This window comes from Hyaena hyaena, unplaced genomic scaffold (assembly GCF_003009895.1).
Source record: "Hyaena hyaena isolate Hyena2069 unplaced genomic scaffold, ASM300989v1 scaffold_186, whole genome shotgun sequence".
NCBI classification, from domain to species: Eukaryota; Metazoa; Chordata; class Mammalia; order Carnivora; family Hyaenidae; genus Hyaena; species Hyaena hyaena.
The window spans coordinates 2062122-2076212 of record NW_024080818.1 but is presented as its reverse complement, the minus strand read 5'-3'; the positions used below and the strand labels follow the sequence as shown (position 1 = coordinate 2076212).

At 38.1% G+C, this 14091-nt stretch overlaps 1 protein-coding gene across 3 annotated transcripts in view; it reads right to left on the bottom strand.

Annotated features, from left to right (window-relative positions):
• Nucleotides 1-11710: 11710 nt before the first annotated feature.
• The window catches only part of TM4SF18 (transmembrane 4 L six family member 18), a 40400-nt gene continuing 38019 nt past the window's right edge, over nucleotides 11711-14091 (bottom strand). For all 3 annotated transcript variants that reach the window (XM_039240981.1, XM_039240982.1, XM_039240983.1), the window contains one exon: nucleotides 11711-13757. In XM_039240981.1, the coding sequence (XP_039096912.1) occupies nucleotides 13743-13757 (15 nt within the window). In that variant the 3' untranslated portion in view covers nucleotides 11711-13742. The remainder of the gene's footprint in view (nucleotides 13758-14091) is intronic.

Here is a 14091-nt window from a genome sequence, read left to right as displayed (position 1 = left end):
CATACACTTACACACAGAGAATATTCCAGAACAATGGGATCATTTTTAAAAATGTAGCAAAATTGGAGGGCCAGAAGAAGAACAAAAGAAATGGACTAAAATAAATACTTAAAGTAATATAGACTAAGAACTTTAGAAATTTAGTGACAGACAGTACTACATTAAAAATCTGAATGGCTTAGAGAACAAATGCTAGAATAAATGCCAAAAAGCAAAACCAAAACTTCATACCTAAGCATATCATATTCAAACCACAGAAGACCAAATCTACAGAGAAAATCTTCAAAGAAGCCAGAAAGAGGAAGATATCTTACCTGTAGAGAAACAAAACTAAAAATTATAAAACTGAACAGATGTTGCTCATCCTCCAAAAGTCATTTTATTCACCTCCTTCTTTTAGTTAATGGCACCTACAGTCTCCTAAGCCAGGTCAGAAATGTTGGATTCATCCTTAGCTCCTCTCATTTCATATTCAGTCTGTTAGCTTGTTCAAAGTAGACAGTACAACCTGGGTTTGTGAGCATCATTCATTCCAGAAACATGCTTGTAATCCAAAGCATTTATCTATCAAAGCAAATTTCTCCATATGAAATAATGGAAACTCAGATGATTTATTCCACAACCCAAAAATATTCCTATAAAAATGATACAATACTTTAATATAATAAATAATAAAGAAAATGCAAAATATAAAGAAAAATAAACAGATTAATCTGCACTTACCTTTAAAAACTTTCAGCTGGTGTGAGGGAGACAAGAGAGAGGAGGGTTATTGTGTAGGATCACTTTTCACTCACTGCTATCTATTGGCTCAATGGAATCTTTCCGTTTTCATGCAACTTTAACGGGGACCTATCCAATGACACTTGATTTTTGCCTCCTTTTGAGGATTTCGAGGAAATGTGACATTGCACTGTCATTAAACAGACTCATTGTTTGCACTGCTACAGCCTTATTCAGGTGATGCCTTTCTCTAAACTTTTGCACTGTTTTCCACATTTTGCACATCTCCCTAATTTCATTTGAAGTGAGAGATTCCTCTGCCTTTTTCTCCCCCTCCTCTGTAGACAAGATGCAAGAGGTAGACTTCTTATAAAATCTTGCAATTTCGGCCACTTGCATAGCCTCAATACTTCTCACATGGCCACTCACACTTCTCAATAATTTCCTTCTTAACTGCATCTTTTTACCTCCTTTCTTTTCTACCTTTTTCTGCACAGAGCCATTGTATACATTCACATAGATGTTGACTACAGTTCAGTATTAATAAACTCTTCTCATATACTATATTTAATATAACTAGCAATGAGGCAGCAGAGGAAAGGGTCTATCTGCAGGCAGCCTGACCTAGAATGAAGCAAACCCTTCCTAAGCTTACTCTTGAATGGAAAAGCAAAGCAAAGGACTATCCATAGGTGCTTTGAAGTGACCAAAAAAAAAAAAACCAAACAAACAAACAAACAAAAAAAACTACTCATACACACACACAGAAAACCAAAACCACTAGTACCAGTAGTGGACACCTTCCAACATTGCAAAAAATCACTGATTTCTGCCAAACACTGCAGCCCAAGACCAAGCATCCAAGCATGGGAGATGATTACCCACAATCCCGCAGGAAGAGAGAGAGAAGAATCATTGGCTCATTCATGATCATATGATGTTCTGTGTCATGTACTACTCATATTGCAAGATACCACTCATTTATCAAGTTAAAATTTATTAGAAATGTTTGCTCATCTTGTGGAGCACTCACAGAACAAATTACTCACAATCCAAGGTTTTACTGTAATCTAAAATCCCGCCACTTCTCACCACCTCTCCTGACATTTCCCTGGGCTAAGCCATCATTGGGAACTGTAAGAGCCTCCTAAATAGTTCCCCTGCTTCTAGTCTAGCCTCCCTCCAGTCTGTTCTTAACACAGCTTGAGTGACCTTTAAAAACATAAATTCCATTAGGTCTCTCCTCTTCTCAAAGCCTTGCAATGGCTCCCCATTTCCTGCGGGATAAAATCCATAATCCCTTCTATGGCTTTCAAAGCTCCTTAAGGATTTCACCTCCTGTTACCTCTTTTCTCCCATCTCCACTTTCCTCTGCTTTGCTTGCTCTGTTCTGACCAGGTTCTTTGCTGCTCCTCAGCCATACTAGCCACACCTGCAACAGAAAGCTCTTGCACTAACTCTTCCTCTGCCTCAATGCTTCCCCTCAGGTGTCCTCATAGCTCCTTTCTTCATCTCCACCAGGTTTTAATTTAAATATCACCCTCTCGGGGTGCCTGGATGGCTCAGTTGGTACAGCATGTCATTCTTGGTCTCAGGGTCATGAATTCAAGCCCCATGTTAGGTGTGGAGCCTACTTAAAATATAAATAAGTAAATAAATAAATGTATGTCACCCTCTCAATGAGATCTACCCTGACTACAATTTAATATCTACACCTGCTCCACCTCTCTTTTCCCCAACATGTGGGATTCCCTCCTACTTTTCCTTTTGTCCGTAGCACTTATCTTCCAATTCACTATAAAATCTTATTTATCAGGTTTGTAGTCAGTCTCTTTTAAAATGTAAGCTCCATTAGGGCATGTTTTTGTTGGTTTTGTTTGTTGATGTATCCTCAGCACTCAGAACAGGGTTTGGAACAAAGTATGTGCTTAATGAATGTTTGTTGAATGAATGCATTGTAGAACATCCTGAAACTGGTTTTGTGACCTGGAAAAACAGGAGCAGCAACAATAATGACAATTTTGGACTGCTTCTATATGCGTTAAGCACTTTAGGAGTTTATTTAATCTCTACAACCTCAAGAGTGAGACAAGTAAAGCAGAAGGAAGTAAGACCAATGTTACATGGTCAATTAGAGACAGAGCCAGAATTTGAACACCCAGGCATCCGGGCTTAAGGGCTCAAGTTTATAAGCAATGTGCTATGCTGAAAAAGCAGATTATCTTCTTTGTACTTCAAGCATTTTCCTCTTCATTACAAATTGTTGTGCCACAGTATTTTAAAGGATCCTTCCACATCCATAAAACCGAGTCACTCTGCCTCACTATTTCATCTACTTCACTGATGGCTTTCAGACTAAGGTATAAGATAGTGACTTGAAGGAACCAGGAACTGGTGGCTCTGGGGACAGCATATTGCAGATCCTTCATAATGTTCCTACTTCCTATTTTCAGATGCAACTGTGACACAATATGCATTAGAAAACTTTTTTTCCCTCCCATGGCAATATAATGCTGCCTAGTCCTATCTATCCAGGTCCCCCTAATATATTTAAGAATGATCAAACCATGATTTTGGAGATATAAGTTCTTCAAAGAAAACAGAGTATATCTTTAAACCACTACGTTATAGGGACACCTGTGTGGCCCAGTTGGTTAAGTGTCCAACTTCACCTCAGGTCATGATTTCATGGTTTGTGGGTTTGAGCCCCATGTTGGACTCTGTGTTACAGCTCAGAGCCTGGAGCCTGCTTCAGATTCTGTGCCCTGCCCCCAACCCCTCCCCTGTTCACATATACTCTCTCTTTCTCAAAAATAAATACACAGTAAATTTTTTGAAAAAAGAAATGAAACTGGGGCGCCTGGGTGGCTTAGTCGGTTAAGCGTCCGACTTTCGCTTAGGTCATGATCTCGCGGTTCGTGGGTTCGAGCCCCGCGTCGGGCTCTGTGCTGACTGCCAGCTCAGAGCCTGGAGCCTGTTTCAGTCTGTGACTCCCTCTCTCTCTGACCCTCCCCTGCTTACGCTCTGTCTCTCTCTCTCTCTCTCTCCTAGAAATAAATAAAACATTAAAAAAATAAAAAAAAAGAAATCAATTAAGAAAATAAACTTATTTTATTTTATATAAGTTTAAATTCTACTTTTATTTATAACTTTCACATGGTTTAATCTAATGTTTAACACAATTAAAAAAATTTTTAATTTATTTTTTATTTTAGAAAGAGTATGACTAGGGGTGAGGGGTAGAGAGAGAGAGAAAGAGAATCTTTAGCAGGTTTCAGGCTCAGTAGAGCCCGATGTAGGGGTTCGATCCTATGACCTTGGGATCATGACCTGCACCCCAGCACTAACACAGAATTTTGAGTAGGCCTATAAGTCTGCACCAAATCTTAGGATGAAACAAAAGCAAATCAAGCATTATTTGGATTTAAATTTTATAATTTTTGTCAAGAAAGCTTTAAGAGAGCACAATACAGACTCTTTCATTTTGCTTTTGATATATGTAGAACCTTCACAAATAGGATCATTTTGCCTAACTATTGAAGGGAATCCTAAGGGCATCTCTTAATCTCCAAGATTAAGAATGATTCCAATCATTCTTTGGACACATATAGCCTGTTACAATTCTTTTACTTTTCTTCAAACATTTTCTACCTTAACCTTAACTGCTAGATCCTTATTTGTCAAAACCTTATGTGTGATTTGAGCAGTGCCCCATTACTTTCAATGACTTTAAAATCTTGCAATATTTACATTTAATTGGCACTGGGAAGTGAATCAAAGGAGGAAAAGAAGCCAAAAAGTGAGTTAATGCTGTGGGTAGCTGGGCTCAGTCAGGCTGGGGATTTTTTGAGAAACCAAATAGTACCCCCTCAGAACTGTCTGATCAAAGAGCATAGAGGTTACGGAATTTACCCACCTGAAGGTCACTGTTGAGGTGTTGACTCCCAGGCACTTCTGGCCTCCTTGTTTCCTGTACAAGTATGCCCCTACATCCAGAGAACATATCAGTCAGAGAGATGCAGAAAGCTGTCTGCCTGTATTGGAACTATCTTCAGAAGCCCTATCGGGTGAACCAAGGGGAAATGTGAGAGGCCCTGACATGTCTGTTACGTTCAGCTGGGTCACTTAGTGAAGGTGATGTCATATATCTCCATTTAAAAGGTATGTTTTCCTCTTTGTAATTTACAAGTAATTTCAAAGGTGATTTTTGAGATCAAATAAATGTCATATTCTCCAAACATGCTTTTTACTCAATGATTTTACTATGGCTCTTTAAGGTAAGGGATCAAACTATTTCTGACCACTGAGCTCCAAAAAAGCTGTAATCTGGGTCCCTGAACTCTTTGAGTCGGCCATAGTCTTTCCCCTTGGCTATCCTTTTAGATCTTCAGGTACAAAGGAACTCATCCTTAGGGGTTTATGGTACTATAGAAGCTCGCTCAAATTACTAGGAACTACCTCCAGGATTCTTGCAAATGTTTCTCTTCAATCTTCCTGCATTTCCTCTAGGCTGGTTACTGCTGCCTCTGCCAAAACTGGTGAAGAGCAGGCTTTGAACTTAGGGGCAAAGCAGTGAGACTTGCCCTGTCATATCCAAGAACACAAAAGGCTCCTAGGGACCTCGTTTTCCAGTTTGGAGAAGTTAATGGAAGACTCCTCCATGACAGTCAGCACTTGCACTTCTAGAGATTTCCACCATGGTGGACCCTATGGATTCCCTAGAGATGTAGGACTCAGCTAGAGTACCTTGTCCTGCTCCCTGAAATGGAAACTTTCATATTTTTCTCATTTTCCAGGGTTCTTTTCTCTAGGCCCTTCAGGAATAGCTTTATATGGATGCCCTGAGGTCAAGATTACTTAGTGGTACTCATTTAGCATGGGTCTATGTCCTTGGTCTACAGAGGAAACCTCAGCTCCCAGCCTACACTTGATCTTAGCCAAAAGGCCAAGAAGCAATGCTCAACTCCTAGCTTAAAGGAGTGTCAATTTCCATTGAGTATCTTCTGTTATATCTCTACATTAGATATAGTGGTTCTTGAAACAGAGAACTAGACTGTCACAGAAAATAAAAGGGAGGAGGGATAGTCCAGAAGCCATATTGAGTTGTTCTCTAAAGATCTCAGACTCCCAAGTTCATCTGTAAATAAAAATAAGTTTCTCTAAAAATCTTTAGAATCACTCAAATATATTAACCTCAGTGCCTAGAGGACAAGTTATGAAATCTACCAGAATCAGAGTTCCTAAGGGTGTCCAAATACCTCAGGACATATAGAAAAACATGGGGGACAAGATCAGGGTTGCACAGATGCTTGCTTACAAGTTTGGAGAATGTGGAAAAGGCCCCCAAACCTCAATATTAATGCAAGTACCTGCACTACTGTACTTGAGACTTTCCTTGAGCTAAAATCCCCTAAGACATCTAAAAACCATTTTGTATGAAATCCAGAACTGATTGTCAAAGACCCAGGAACAGCCAAGGTGATCCTTGAATCTGCTTTGGTGAACACAGCTCATTCCCTGGAAAGTAAGCTGTTCTTTTCTGTATCATTTTATTTAAGATATCTATTCTTAAACACTATATTCTCTCTTTTTGAAGAAAAAAAATTAATAGCAAACATAAACCCGTTTGTGTTAGAAAAGGGCAACTGTGTAACTGCTGGCCGAAGGCTCTCCAGATAACTGGAACAGTTTTCTTCCCATGGCCTCTCAGCTCTCAGGAGCTGGCGGAGGAGCACTCCTGTGGAGTGAAGTGAATGTCCTCAGCTGATTCAAAGAGCGGACAACAGAAGGGAGAGCAGTAACATCATCAGCACATAGTTAAATCAAACCAAATATAGATACAAATTTCAGTCAGGCATACTCTCCTAGAGTTCAAGGATAGTATGTTTGCCTCAGAGCTTGACTGCCCTTGATGTGTATCTGTCTCTCAAGTCATACTGCTCCAGGGGACTGGTTGCTCTACACCTGGTGAACAGGTGTTATTCTGGAACACTCTTTTCCTTCTTTCTGGGAATTCCCCTCACCTCTCTTCTGTGTTCTATCTCCTGTTTCCTGAATCTTAGTTCTTCCTCTTCAAGGAGGAAGAATTCTCTCATTTTGGTGGAGTGCATTCTCCAGTAAGGTGATATTTTGAAAACTTACTCATAGAAAACCTCATGTATCATGGAAATAATTTCTTTCAACATTATTTCCTTCCTTTTAAAGGCATTGCTCCATTCTTTCTCTAATTTAGCTGTTAGAAGTTTAAAGCCAATTGGGGCGCCTGGGTGGCTTAGTCGGTTAAGCGTCCGACTTTCGCTTAGGTCATGATCTCGCGGTTGGTGGGTTCGAGCCCCGCGTCGGGCTCTGTGCTGACTGCCAGCTCAGAGCCTGGAGCCAATTTCAGAGTCTGTGTCTCCCTCTCTCTCTGACCCTCCCCTGCTCACGCTGTCTCTCTCTCTCTCTCCTAGAAATAAATAAAAAATATTAAAAAAAAATCTTAAAAAAGAAGTTTAAAGCCAATGATTCCCTATACTTTCTATGTGACCTGTTCTTCTTTTCTCTGGAAACTTATAGAATATCCTCTTTCAGTCAGGGGTTTTAAAACTTTAACTGATATACACTTTCTATCTGCATGTTCTTCAGTTTCATGAAATTTTCTTGCATTGAAATTATTTCAGTCTTCCAACTTGTTATTTCTTTCGAGAAATTTCTATTATTTGGTGTTGACTTCTTTGGCTGGTTTAGGTTTTGATCCACTTATTAACAATAACAATCTCTTATTCTTTTTGCTCTAGTCTCTGAGTGGTTTCCTGTCTTTATTTTCCAAATCTTCTACTGAGTTTTTCATTTATGCGATCTTATTTTTAATTTCTAAGAGTTTTGTTGTTGTTGTTATTCTCTGAATGCTTTTAAAAGTATAATTCTTGTCTTTATTCATGAACACAGAAACTTCTCATCTTCCTGAGGAATGCATGATATGTATTTTTTAAAGTTTCCTTCTTTCTAAGCTGGTTTCCTCTGAATTGGCCTTCATTTAGATAGAGACTAAAACTAAAGTATCTTTCACATAAGATATGTTCCTCAGATATGTGAGGGCCCTTTCCTAGCCGCTCATGATTATGAATGAAGGGAAGAGCTGATTGGAAGTTGACTGTGTTTATTGACCCTGAACTTCACTGTGGGGTAAACTAGGTGAGCCATTTATTGAAGAATTGCAAATGTCACTATATTATTTCCTATTGTTGTGGTGACAAATAACTCCAAACTTAGTAACACAAAACAACAAAAGTTGTTATCAACTTATTATCATATAGGTCTGGGAAGTCCAAGCCCAAAGTCAGTTTCACTGTCCTAAAATTGAGATGTCAGCAGGCCCAAGTTCCTTCTGGAGGTCTCAGTGAGAATCTATTTCCTTGACTTTTCCAGCTTCTGTAGGCTGCCTGCATTCCTTGATTGATCCCTTTCTTCAAAGCCAGAATGGTAGCAGTTTCTCTCCTCTCCGATTCCTGTTTCTGTCCTTATATCGTCTTTCTCTGAACATACTTGTCTCCCTCTTATTATGACCTTTGTGATTATGTTGGATTTACCTGGGGAATCCAGGATATTCTCCTCTTTTTAAAATCCTTAATTTAATGACATCTGTAAATTCCATTTCTAGGTAACATAGTCACAGTCTCTGGGATTAGGACATGGACACTTTGGGGGTTTTATTCAGCCTACCACAGTCAGTATCTAAATTTTCCTTCTGGCACTGGCCAGACTCCCTACAAGAGGCTCCAACTTGGAAGGGAAAATTCTGGCTACCAGTGATTCTGAGATCAAAGTGGATTAAAAGGGCATGGGGGCAGGAGTGTCTCAGTATTCCTTATTCAGGATGTAACAGTCACTTAATCTCCCTAGTTTTGGTGCAGAATCCCTATCTTTGGTGAATCTAGTTCCTTCCAATTCAGAGATCCTCTATTTTACCCCTTACAGAAAATAAACTTTCAAATGCCTACCACTTTCCAGTGATATGGAGAGGAGAAGGGATACAGGGACTCACCTAATCCTTCTTGTTTGATGGTCTTCCTTTACTCCCAGTTCCAGATGTATCTGGTGCTATCCATCCGGGAATCTTGAAGATTCTGCCATGTAATTTATGCCAGCTCTCAGCTTCCCACCCCCACTCCTGAAGCTTGGGATTTTCGTGATTTTTTAGCTGGTTTTGTCAGTTATGTTTTATCAGTATGTTTTGTAGCTTCCATAATTTTATTGCTGTTGTCTCCTCCCCTAATCTCTGCATATTTGTTGGTTTATGTCTTTAAAAAAAAACTTTATTGTAAATTTAGTGTGATTTCAGGCAGGAATGAAATTAGAGAGAGAGTGTGTGTGTGTGTGTGTGCGCGCGCACGTTTTCATATTAATGCAGAAAAAACATTTGATTTGAATTGGTTTTGTTCCTTGGGTCAGGCATGGGCTGGCTCTGTCCAGGATAGCTAGGCAACACGTCTAGTATTTAGTATAGGATTTTAGTAGCCAGGTGGTTGTGTGCTGCCCTACCCCTGCCCAATCACACACTCAAGCCTAACTTCTTGCCTTGGTTTCCTACCAGGTATCCCAGTTCCTCTGGCACTGGAATCTTGTCCTTAATTCTCACAAAGCAGGAAGCAGAACTGACAGGAGTCATTCTGAATATAAATAGTTGTAGTTTTCAGAATAGTACCCTTTCATGGTAGCTTGTTTTTTGTTTTTGTTTTTTTTAAGTAGGCTTTATGCCCAGCATGAAACACAACATGGGGCTTCAACTCACGACACTGAGATCAAGACTTGAGCTGAAATAAAGACCTGAGCTGAAATCAAGAGTAGATGCTTAACCTACTGAGCCACCCAGACAACCCCTTCCTTGTAGCTTTTCAGTGGGATGGAAGTATATAGGCCAGAGGCTTAGGGTTTTAGGACCCGAATTCTGGTGGCTATTATGTTTACACTCTCCAAACATGTAACGAAACAAAGTGCTCTCATGTTCACCTCTCTTGCACTTTCTCTAGCTTAGCAGTGCCCTGCCACTTACTTTTGCCTGCTTTACCTTTCCCTCCCCAGACGTCTGACCCTACTCTCTCCCCTAGAACCTAGGATCATTCTTTACTCCCTTCCCCTTCTGTTGTATCTGTGGTATTTCCAGGTCCCAGTCATGCAAATCTGTTCCAACTACACTAGGTTCTGATTTATATCACCATGGTTCTAAGAGCTTTATGTGTACCAACTCACAATCTGCACAACAACTCTATTTTTATTCCTACTTTGCAAATTCAGAAACAGAGGCACAAATACCTTAAGTAAACTTGACCAGGATCATACAGCTAATAAGGCAGAGCCCAGATTTGATTCTGAGCATTCTAACTCCAGAGAACATCTTGAAGCCACTACATTATAGGGGTGCCTGGGTGGCTCAGTTGGTTAAGCATCTGACTTTGCCTCAGGTCATGATCTCATAGTTTGTGAGTTTGAGCCCACTATTGGTCTCTATGCTGACAGCTCAGAGCGTGGAGCCTGCTTCAGATTCTGTGTCTCCCTCTCTCTCTGTCTTTTGACTCCCGCTCTGTGTGTCTCTCTCTCAAAAATGAATAAACATTAAAAAAAGTTTTTTTTAACTACTACATTATAGATTACTTATAAATTGCAACCATGTGCCAAACTGTTTTCTGAGATGTGTGTGTGTGTGTGTAGATTATATATTTATATAGATTATATAAATTTATATTATATATAATATATAAATAATATTATACAAGTTAGCATACATATATACACCCATTTAATCTTCATAGATATTACAGATCAAGCAACCAAAAAGGAAAGAAACCAAGGACCTGAACGACAGAATTAACAACTTCTCCTATAGAGGAGTTTCTTGAACCCAATATTTGGAAAAACATATACTTTTAAAGTACACAAAATATTTACAAATAGTAACTATAAAACATGTTTTAAAAGTGTTCAAAATATCAGAATCATATAGACCACATTGTATAATCACAATATAACTAAGCTGGAAATCAATTAAAAAAACCCAAACTCATATATTTGGCACTTTTAAAAGCACATTTAAAAACACATAGACAGGAAAACATCATAAAGAAAAGAAGAAGATATTTATAACTAAATAATAGGGAAAATATAACATTTCAAAACTTGGAAGTTGTAACCATAGTGCTACTTAGAGAAAAAGTACGAAGTCTTAGATGCTTATTTTAAGAAGAGAAAAAGAAAGGTTGAAAATTGATAAGCTAGGCATTGAATTTAAGAAGTTAGAAAAATTACAATGAGATTGAAGCAAGGGAAATAAGAGAGATATTGCAAATATAAAAGCATAAATGCATAGAACAGAATTCATTCCTAATTAGAATTAGCTAACAATAAATAGTCCACCTCTCTGAGAATTAGAAAATGAAGAGTAAGAAAAAGGGCTATAACACACATGCCTTCATGTTTAGGGCTTTTGTATTTTCAGCTCCTTAAATAGATTTTACAGAAAGGATGAGAGGATACTTCGTTTTTAAATGAGATTTATTTTTTCTCATTATTTAATAAATACATTTTCAAATGAAAATTTGAAAAATCTAAAACAATGTGGAGAAAAGAAACATAAGTCATAATCCCATCACTAGGGAATAACTGTTGACTATTAACATTTAGGTACTGTTCCCATCTTTTTTGGTCCGTATCTGAAAGTTTGTACACGTCTGCAGGTAATCAGATGGTTATTTAGAAATTTGGGCTCAAACTGCACACATAGATTTGTATTTAGCTTTTTTCTTTGAAAGTGCTTCATTAGCAAATGCTCTTTAAAATCAAAATTTGGATGGGGGGCACCTGGGTGGCTCGGCTGAGCATCCGACTTCGGCTCAGGCCATAATCTGACAGTTCATGAGTTCAAGCCCCACATCATCTCATTGTTGTCAGCACAGAGCCCATTTCAGATCCTCTGCCCCTCTCTTTCTGTCCCCCCCCCCCGCTTGTGCTCTCTCAAAAATAAATAAAACATTAAAAAATAAATAAATTAAAACAAAATTTTTGGTGGCTGTGTTAATATTTAATTTAATAATGTATACACTGTACTGCATTTGGCTGCACCCCTGTTCTTAGACAATGTTTCCAGTTCTGTAGTGGAGTCGTTCAGCTGACATCTACTCATGGTCCACTCAAGGTATGATGCTGTATTGAATCTAAATAAGATTGAGACAGTCTGAATGTGCCTGACAAACTGGTGGTGTTGGCCTGCTAGAAGTCTGTTGACAAGAGGACTGAGGAGTCATTGGAAGACCTAAGAAGAGAGGGTGCTGGATATGACAAGTTTATGGGTTTGGTGGAGTAATCAGATACTATTTGTATTTTGGCATCCATTCTCATCCTTTAATTATTTTCCTGACAACAATGACTGGGTTGCTTCATTCTCGGCTTCCTAGTTGATGTTCTCAAGTGAGGATGACCACTAATCTCATTTGGATAGTGTTTCACTCTTTGCTCAGTCAGAGTTAGTATGGCTTTGGTGCCCATCCCGGTTCCTTCACCTGGGTCCAGGGCATGGAGGTCGTCTGATATACAACATGGCTTGCTTTCAAGATGCTTACTTACATCAGCAGAGACTGTGGACAGGGCGGCTGCTCTCAAAAGAGGATGTAGGCGGAGCAGGAACCAAAGAGAGAAGCATTTTCCCCTTTCCTCCAGGCTACTGTCCAGCTTTGGCACAAAGCAACTGTTGACAGAGCATTTTTGACAGTGTTCATAGAGGAGAGCAATTGGGAAGTGGCAGAAGTGTTATGGCCTGGTGGGCCTATGTTGGAGACGGTTGTTCAGCAGAGCAGCCATGAAGGGCAGAAGGGCTTGGCATGAATATCCAACAATGAGTGTCTACTATGCCCACTTTATGCTATGTCCAATGGATGATGAGAAATATAAAGCATAGCTTCTGTTCTCAAAGAGGTCATGGTAAGTATAGGTAGAAAGTTTCTAAATGTTTTACTTAAATTTTTTTTTATAAATAGAGGTAGTGGTAACTGCCCATAATATAGGTATCAACTGATCAATGGTCACTTTCTTTAACCCATTGAGCATGTCCTCAACTGATTGTTTATTTCAAGGCTACCTCTTGTAGTCCACCACACGCAACATCAGGAGTGAGAAAATTAGGCTAACAGCTCAGTAAGATTATATCAGTTTATATAAAACTTTTGTCTTACCTATCTCACTAGTTTCCTTACTGAACATTAAATATTACTTTATGATATTTATAGATATTCAAGGTAGGAAAACATATGGAAAAAGCATATGTCTTTAAAGGTTGGGAAAAAAGCAAAAATCTTAATGGTAAAAACATGAATTTTAAAATGTGTTTTAATTATAAAACATAATAAAGAAAATTTGGAAAATATAGAAAAGTAGGAAAGGTCACCTATGAGCCAAGTCAATGACAATTGGATTTTTCTGAAAATCCTTCTAGATTTGTAAATTTGATTATTTGGTATTTATTTTAGATGGTTATACTTATACTGTAAACATGAATTTATAATCTGCTTTTTAAATTAACAGTATTCATCATCTTAAAAATATAATTTTTAATGATTGTGTAACATACTTTGTAATGACTGTATAATACTACAACTAATGTACTGCTCTTTATTTAATTCTTCCCTTAAAGTCAGACTGTTGAGTATTATTGACTTTCCAGAGTATTAAATAATACTGTATTACTTATATTTGGATAAAGTCTTATCTTCTATTCTTATTTATTTCCATAGTATGGATTATTGGAAATGGATTTGATTGACCAAAGGGTTTAAAAATTTCTGAAGATCCTGACACATATTGCTTAGAAAAATATTCTAAATGGAAAGGTAGCATAGTTGGCACATTCAGTGAGGACTGTAAATTTCATAAGTAGCATAATAAACACCAAATGGAGAAAACACCATCACTGGAATATCGCCCTTAAGTCTATATAGTACATATGAGACAAACAGATGGTGTATCTTGATAATGGAAAACTTTCTTGTCCTTATTCAAATGAGTCCAGGCTATAAAAAAAGAAAAAGAAAGGGAGTAAAGATGTAAATTTGGCTTGATTAATGATCCATAATCCAGGTAGCAACTTAAAATTATAGTTCACATTTAAAACATGATGAATTTGGAAAATATCTATTATTAAATAGATAGATCTATTATTAAATAGATGTTAAACAAGACAGATAACTCACTCATGATTTCTGTTCACGCAGAACTTGTTAGATAGTTTTAGCAGTTTCAACCAAACTAAATTAACATCCGTATTTTACTAGATGAAGCAGAAGCAGTTTTGATGGGATAAAAACAGATTTATCTCTTTTAAAATCAGTTGCTAATGATTCAGTA